This window comes from Caenorhabditis briggsae (assembly GCF_000004555.2).
Source record: "Caenorhabditis briggsae complete genome, chrIII, whole genome shotgun sequence".
NCBI lineage: Eukaryota > Metazoa > Nematoda > Chromadorea > Rhabditida > Rhabditidae > Caenorhabditis > Caenorhabditis briggsae.
The window spans coordinates 11,457,240-11,466,033 of NC_013490.2; the positions used below are offsets into that span (position 1 = coordinate 11,457,240).

At 37.3% G+C, this 8,794-nt stretch overlaps 1 protein-coding gene across 1 annotated transcript; it reads right to left on the reverse strand.

The window, feature by feature from the left end:
* Positions 1 to 464: 464 nt before the first annotated feature.
* Positions 465 to 6,286, reverse strand: Cbr-hum-5 (the record flags this gene model as incomplete). The annotated part of the gene is made up of 9 exons (XM_045244446.1): positions 465 to 791; positions 1,303 to 1,438; positions 1,486 to 1,625; positions 1,671 to 1,916; positions 2,512 to 2,601; positions 2,650 to 2,799; positions 2,846 to 3,208; positions 3,746 to 3,851; positions 6,186 to 6,286. 9 exons carry the CDS (start codon positions 6,284 to 6,286, stop codon positions 465 to 467), a joined length of 1,659 nt encoding a protein of 552 aa, XP_045096971.1.
* Between the last annotated feature and the right edge of the window lie 2,508 nt (positions 6,287 to 8,794).

Genomic DNA, 8,794 nt, shown 5'->3' on the forward strand with positions numbered 1-8,794 from the left:
ACAATCTTGTGCCAACCCGGCAGACTCCAAAATCTGCATACAAGAATCTGGAAGCCGTTGTCCGCGTCGTGGATTTGGCCAAGTCTGAGGGCAGATTAGCTTGTACCGATTGACAAATCGATCATAGGGCATGCGATGGGCAAATCCGGCACGTCGAACCCTCACGTTTTCCAGGAGACCCAGGTAGCGGACCTGATGCTCCACTCTTTCCAAATCGAAAATATTCGAGCTCTTCTCCTCGTTTGGTTTGATACATCTGATGTAGTGTGGCTCCTTCTGGGCTAATTGTTTTACAAGATCACTCATAGAATTCTTAAACAGGAATCCAGCCGTTGGAGGACGACGGTTAACCTCGGCCATGGATTTTGAGCCGTCAGGGAACAAGCTTTTGATCAGACGATTTTTGCTGAAATTTCGAAATTTGAAAATGCTTAAAATGAGACACCAGCCTCTTCGGTTTACACCTATACCCACCTATGATACAGTAATCTCTTCAAATCTTGGAACAAAGTATCCTTGTTCTTATCCATGAATCCCATCACCGAATACGTGACGTCACCAGCATAATGAGTGATTCGGAACTCCTCGAATCCCATGGATTTGTCACTTTGTTTCAGGTTTCTACTGGTATAGTGTTGATGGGTCTTCAGTTTTTTGTCCAACTCTCCAAGGAACACTTTGTCTGTGACGTTTCCAATACTGGCACATGCTTCGTCAAGGATGGATAAGATTCCTGTTCGAGGGACTTCTACGAGGTCACAGATGATCTGAAAATTGAATTTTTTAAGTTTCTTAGGTTGCAAATTTTTTTGATGGAGCCATTTAGCAGTTAGAGAACTAGAGACGTAGACAGTCGTCCTGAATTTAGCGCGCTCCATTAGACAGCTACCGTAAACCGCGTAAAACTCAATAACCAATTTAGCTAACAAAAAGTTGTCCATTAAAAAATGTGGCCTATAAAACTTTGGACAATTTGTTATTTTATCATTTTTAGTAGGTCAACTCGGTAGAGAGCTAGAGACGCAACAGAGAGGCAATCTTAAGATCTATGCAGCCTACCCCTATGAGTGCAATTCGAGCTCAATTATCTCGGTTTCTTCAAAAATATTTATAAATTTTTATTTGATAAATTATTTATCATAAAATCACAAATATTTTATCAGTTGACAAATTTTTGATATCTTCTATAGGAACTGAGATAATGGAGCTCAACGTTTGTAGACCACCACTCTACCAATAAGCTATTTCATTACTCACGTCCACTTTACATAATTACCCTCACCACTTCCTTCCTCTAATTACCTTATTATTGAAATAATCAATTTTGACCCATTTAATTCCCTCTCGTTCGTACTCTTCTTGCTCCTGCTTCAACACCAATTCGATAAACAATTGTTGCAATTTCTCATTGCAATAGTTGATGCATAATTGCTCGAAACTAAAAATTCTTTGAATTTTAAAGGGACAGGGACCAAAAAGTATTACCTATTAGTTCCAAAGATCTCAAAACCATAAATATCGAGGACTCCAATCACATGAGATTTGCTGTAGCAGGAGTTGTTCTGAACGCTGATCGCCTCGTTGATCTTTGACACAACCCAGGAGAAAAGGCGTTCGTAGAGAGCCTAAAACTGTCTGTCTGTGTTTCCAGATGTCTTTTTTTCACCCACTTTTGCCAACGCATCTCTAGTATAGTACGCAGCATTCACATCATGCTGCTTCTTGACAATATCTCCATGGGCGGCCACAACTTGGGAGGATAAACTTTTCGAAAGCTCATCTGGAGTCACATTCAGGCATCGTGCTGCATTCTGCAGAGCGGCTTTTTCAGAGATATGGACAGCTCCAGACGAGTTGTCTCCATCGATAAACTTCACGTTGCCCAGATGGATTAGGCCAGCAATCACGGACCACATCTGAAATTTTTGGCTTATATATGTTCAGTGTATCCTTTTTTGAAACTGTTCTAGAATTTTTGGTGGTTGCCTGACCTTTTCAATTTGGGTTATCTAGGCTGTCATTTTAAAATGGCCTAGAAACGGTCTAATATGCCCCTGATGGGTTTTCTATGTCATTGTAACGTGGTGGTCTAACTTCGGCAAGTTGGATTATCTAGACCACCACTTTTTTTGGCCTGAAATACGTCTCATACTTATCTGCTATCTTTCTAGGTCATTTTAACGCGGCGGCCTAACTTTTGCAACCTGAGTTTTCTAGACCACCGGTTTCCTAGGTGTGGTGGCCTAGAAAACTCATCTTTAAAAAGTTAGGCCACCATGTTAAAATCACCCAGAAAACACACCAGGGCCATGCAAGCCATTTCTAGGTCAAAAAATGATGGTGGCCTAGAAAAACCAATTTGCAAAAATTAGGCCACCAAGTCAACACGGCATGGTGTGTTTCCTAGGTCTTTGTGGTGGCCTAAAATTGGTCTTCTTTTCATCTGGTGTGATTTTTAGGTCATTTCGACGTGATGGCCTAGAAATTAGGCCACACTTTATGAATACTTACACTTTCCACATCCTGCTTGTCAAAAGTGTGAATCGATCGGAGGGCAGTTTGAACTTCGGCAAAGTCTCTGGAGTCATTGATAGAAGCAACCTGGAATTTTTTGATTTGCCAGACATCCGGACCAACTGACCCACATACCTTATGAGATTTTCCCTGATTCAAGAAATAGTACTGTTTAGCATCCTTCGCTACTCCAAACTGTCTGAGCAATCCATCATCTCCTCCATTGACCAGTTGGTAGAAGACGTGGAAATTTCGTTCGCCTTCTTGCTGACGGACTACTCGGGACTACAAACTATACATTTAGATTCACCAACCAAAATTCAACTTCTACCTTCTCCAACAAATAATTCGAGATGTTTCCTCCGACCGGATCACCATCGTAGTCAAAATTAATGTGCATGTATTTTCCGAATCTTGACGAATTGTCATTTCGATTCGTTTTCGCACATCCAAACGCCTCCAGAATACAATTCGAGCGCAATAAGACATTCTTAACTCGCTCAATTTCTCCTTGCTGTCTGACGTTTGTAATTGCGGCGAGATATTTCATTATGATCTTGCTGGTTTCCGTTTTTCCGGCTCCCGATTCTCCGGAGATGACGATGCACGAGTCGCGGCCGAATCGCTTCATGGATCTGTATGCGGCGTCGGCGATGGCGAAGACGTGAGGGGCACGCTCGTAAATCTCGCGACCCTGTAAAAATTGTTTTTGTGTCCTGAAATTTTTATTTTTATTTTTCTAGATACCGTAAGCTTTTCAGATAGAAAATCTGTAATATTTGAGCTTCCTAACATAAATTCTACCTATCTTGGTCTCTGTAACAGATTTCAAAAAACAATCAACAGACTCAATTTTTATCATAATATCAGAAATATTTTTTCAGTTGACCGATTTTTGATATCTCTTACAGGAACCGAGAGTGGATGTTATGCTGGATGTTATGTGGATGTTATGCTTGGCGCCACCTCAAACTCAAATTGTCAGAGAAGCGCTCTTCACTTTGGTCTTATTTATCTCGGCTCCTAAAAGAGATATGGAAAAGTAATTAATGCTTATCATAACATCAGTAACATTTTATCAGTTTGCTATTTTCTATATCTTCTACAGTAACCGAGATAAATTGGATTAAAATTGAACAGGTTTTACGGCACCTCTTTCCATTCAAAATGCCCAGAGATGATAACACGAGCTTTGTCTTGGAATCTGTGCATCCAGATGTCCATAACTCACCTTATACTGGTCCACCGTATTCTTTTCATAGATGCCGAGTTGTCTGTATGGATTCACTGCCACCAATACCTCTCCGATATACGTATAAATACGCCCTTTTTGGAATCTGTAAGTAGGTTTGTTTGTCCGGAGGCCCCATCTTTGTGCTTTTGGCGCTTTTAGGGCGCCTAAATGTAGTTTTTGTTTTCCCATATTTCGAAATTTCTATGTCTCATATAATTTCCCTAGTTTTCGAAATTTCGAAATCCGATATCTCTGTGCTCTCTCTTTCTCTTTCTCACACATTTCGAAATGTTGAAGCTCCAAAAGCGTCCTCTCAGAATTGAATTAGAAGCGGCGGGTCGGGTCCCGCGAACATGTTTGAGAGAGGGGTTTTGATGAGTCGATTTGTCAAATTTCGGGTGCCGAGAAAGAGAAGAGAGGAGGGAAATGTCTCTTTTCTGGGATCCCCTTTTTGGGGTGTCCAGGGATAACTGGACTAATGATGCGTGAGCAGATGTTCGGACACACTAAAAGTGACGTGATGCTTTTATGGTGATGATGAGGGGCGAGAGAGAGAGAGAGAAAGAGAGAGAGAGAGAGAAAGAAAGGGAGAGCTCTAATGGTTTTCTGTCTGGGTGGTCAAAGATTGAATGTGTTTTACCCTAATTGAACGGCACACCAACTTTGAGCTCAATTATTTCGGCTCTTATAAGATATACCAAAAATTTGTTAACTAATAAAATTTTTTTCATGATATCATCTACATTTTTCTACATAGTTTACAAAATTTTGATATCTTTTACGGTAATCAAGATATTTAAGCTTGAAAAGTGCAATTATGGGAGTGGCTAAAATTTTTCTGAAAATTGTTCTTTTCCTTTTTCGTGCCTTTTTTCCTTTTTTGTGCCTTTTTAGTTCGTCTCTCCAAATGTTTAATTCAATAAAAAAATTTTGGCCATTACTATCGAAAAAATGTAAAAAATTTCCAATTTCTTGGAACGGCACAATTTTCTCATTCCTTATGAATTTTATGAATTTTTGAGTGACTCAACACAGGAAATTTTTTTAAGTCCTTGAAATTTTCAGGAAGTAGTTGTTTGACAATTAAATGGGTTATTAAAATGCATGTCATACAATTTTCAATAGTTTGAAACTCTTTGAAAAGTTGCAGCTTTAGATACACGATGTCCACTACTTCTCCGCGTCTCTCTCAATGCGTACTATTTTTATCAAAAATCGATAGTTATCAATATGTAAATTTTTATAAGTTACATTTTTCTAGTTGACAGTTTTTTGATAGCTCTCTTAGCTTTAGAGCTATGCGCCTTAAAGCTAGCTACCCCTCTATTTCAGGCTTCCTTTCTTTCTCTGCGTCTATCTCTCTAACCATAACAGGTATCAAAAACCTGTCAACTAATGAAATGTATGAAATTTTATGCTCTACATTTTTGTAATTGACACTTTTTGAAAATCTTTATTGGTTCTCGAGAAAAATTTATATTTCAGGTGATGGAGACATATTGGTGCTCATTTCAAACTGGACGATTGGACAACAAGTTCTCAAAACTTTCTAATGATTTTCTTGTTCAAAGATCTCCACTAAGTTTCAACTTTCAAAGACAAGCTTTCTCCTCTTTCCAACATACAATATCCGCTACTTCTACGCCCCCATTATCCGGCTGTATAAAGCGCAGTTGGGGTGGTATATGACCGTTTCTTCTTTTGCTAGTAAAGAAAAATAGATGCAAAGAAGTCGACTTTTCAAATAAATTTTCAAAGAAAACACTGATTTATTCATTAGGGGACGGAGGGAGGAAGAAAAAGAGGGATGGCGCCCAAGGGACGAACGAAATCGAGGAACCTATTAATGATGCCACGTCATCGGAAGGGACGGAAACAGATGGCGTGACGAATGAGAAGGTCAAGAGAGAGGGGATAACAACGGAAGTAGGAAGGGTTCAAAGATTATGGGAATTACTGAAAGGACAAGAGGAATCTTTTTTTCTTAAGTTATATTTTTGCACTTTTCAGTGGGAAATAGTCTTTTTTTGGAGTCCTAAAAATCAATTTCCGAATTTTCCTATTTGCCTGAAAATTTCAGAATATACTAAACAAAAATAGAGCTTCATTTTTGTAATTGACATTTTTTTGTAGCCTTTTAAGGCTTTGAGATACGCGCCTTTGAAAATGAAGATCGCAACAATTCAAGGAAGAAAGAGGGGAGAGGATTTTTAAAGACGCACATCTCAAAAACTAAAAAAGCTACAAAAAAGTTGTCAATTACAAAAGTAAAGCTCTATTTTTGTTTAGTATACACTGAAATTTTCAAACAAATTGAAAAATTTTGGATCTATTCTTTATTAGCCCAAAGTTGGCTATTATCATCTGGAAAATTCGAAATATAATATTTTTATGGTTTTTTTGAGCCGAATTTCTTAAACAAAAAAAAATTGCTCACCTGATTTGCAAATTCTGGACCACACTTTTCAAATCAATCGTCGATAAAAGAACCAAGTCTTCGACTCCGTACCCTTTCGGGTCGTGTCCGCCATATGACATTTTTGGATGGCTGGAAAAATTTTCAGATTGAAAAAAATTCAAGAAAAAAAGGAAGAGGAAAATAATGCTATATTTTCAAAACATATATTCAAAATTGAAGACCATTTTAAAAGGAAAAATATATAGGAATGTGAAAAAAAAAGAGAAACTTGGAAGGGAAGGCTCCGAAATTTCTCAGAAAAAAGTTCCAAAAACTTTGAGCCCATACATCTGATTTTTTGTGAGAGATATCAGAAAGTGGTAAACTAATAAAATATTTATCATAATATGACAAATATTTTATTAATTGACACTTTTTGATATCCCTTACAGTAACCAAGATAAAATAGGTCGAAGATAAAGGTGTGGAAAATGCAAATTTAGCTCCTATGAATTTAAAATAAAGTCTTTGGATTAAAACATTTATGAAATCTATCCATTCAGATTTCAGAAAATTTTCAAGAAGTGAAAAAAGCGAAAAAGGAAAAAAAAACTTCTCAGACTCCGCCCCTTCAAGAATAATGAAATCGGGCTCCAAGAGTCAGAGCACAGAATTTCGAAATTCAAAAAAAGTGCTTCCTAGTATTTCGAAAGCTGAGAAATGTCAAATTTTAAAAGATCAATCCTACTTTTGAATGTTACTGTACCTGAATATTTCTGGTAGCATCTGGTTAGATGTGCAGGTACAGTAACCCCCAAAAAACCAAAATTCACAAGATCAAAAACTCCCGTTATTCCACTCTCTGTTAGGATGGTGGTGGCGAAAACTGCCATTCTTCTCACCATCTCCTCCCGGTTTCCCACTAGATAGTGTTGTCCCCAAGGAGACGCAGGCATCCCCCAGACTCCGCCCACTTTCTAGGCTTCTCGCTCCCTCGGGGGGTAACCCGAACCCGCCTCATTTCCGAACGCAAGAAGCGAGAGAGTATGGTAGCCATGAGAGACGCAGAGACTTGGTTTTCAACCGGTCACTCTCTCTCCCTCTCTCCATCTTCTTCCAAGAACAGCCTCATTAATTCTACGACGCGTCACACTATGGCGCCAGGAGGCAAAACTCCGAGTGCGTGAATTGGAGAGAGTGTTAGAGAGGCAGAGAAAAACAGTTTGGGAGCAAACGGAAAACATACGGTCTGTGAGCACAAGGCAAGAATACCCGCGCACCACACATTTTCTCGCCCATCGTAGTATCAGTTTTGAAGAGGGGTCTCAAGCTAAGCAAATATTTTTGAACTATCACTACTCTCTCCACGTGGCGATATCTTATTTAGAGATGTCTAGTCTGGGATAGTGTGGTCAAGAGTCTTGAATTTTGATCTAAACTTTTCGAAATCTTCATTTGGAGATGTAAAGTCTGTGGTCTAGACCTTGTTAGCCTAGAAAAAGGAGCTCAAGGTTTCAGGAGAAGATTGCAAATTGAAAATTTTGGAAGATCGGAAAATTGGTAACTGATAATTCTAGAAAAAATTCTCTGAAATAAAATTTCGGGTACATTTTTAGACTATTGGTTGAGTCTAATTTTCTATTTAATGTGGACATTTTGAGATTTTGAATTTCCAATTTTTTTTCCTTCGAAATTGCTTCAAACATGGCAACACAGTAATAGGAGGGCCTCCCAACGTTGACCCAATTTATCTCAGTTCTTGTCAGAGATATCCAAAAGTAATCTACGAATAAAATGTTTATCATAATATGAAAAATATTTTGTTAGTGAACTATTTTTTGATCTCTTTTCTAGGAAGAGAGATAAATTTGGTCAAATAGACGCTATTGGAGTTCATCAATGACAGGTTTTGTACCACACAGCTTTGACCGAATATATATCGGCTCCTGTTCGAGATATCAAAAAGTGGCCAACTAATGAAATGTTTATCATAATACCAGTAACATTTAATTAGTTGAAAATAGTTCAATATCTTTTACAGAAAGCGAGATAAATTCAGTCAAAGTTAATAGTCTTAAAACTATAATTTTCAAACTAATTTTTTAGGGGAACGTTCAACTTTTAAAGTGTCTCTATACTTTTTTTTCAAAGACGAAATTACATTTTGAACTGAAAATTGTGATTTCAGGACCATGAGAAAATATCAAGTATATAATTTGAAAAGGATTTTTCAAATCAAGAACCTTCCATTTCATAAAATGTAAAACCTAATTTTCATTTTATGGAGTTTTTGTATTACAGGTTGGTTTTATTATAAATTCACTAAAATGTACTTGCAGAAAAAAAAGAGTAAATTCAAAAAGATGTTTTAAACTAATTTTCGATTTTTGTGAAAATTTAGTATGGAATAATATGAAATAATTAGAATTTCTTTAAAAAAAAACTTTTTCTTAATTTCAGTTTCAGAATATTGATGATAATCCGTTGAAGAGCTAAAAATTCAAAATTGAAAGTTTGGAAAATTCAATTTAATGTTAATTTTTTTCAAAGTTTAGAAATTTCAAAAAATCTCAATTGAATCATCAACTAAGTAAAATTTATCAGCCAATTTATTCTATGACTTTTGCAGCACACGAAATTTCAAAATC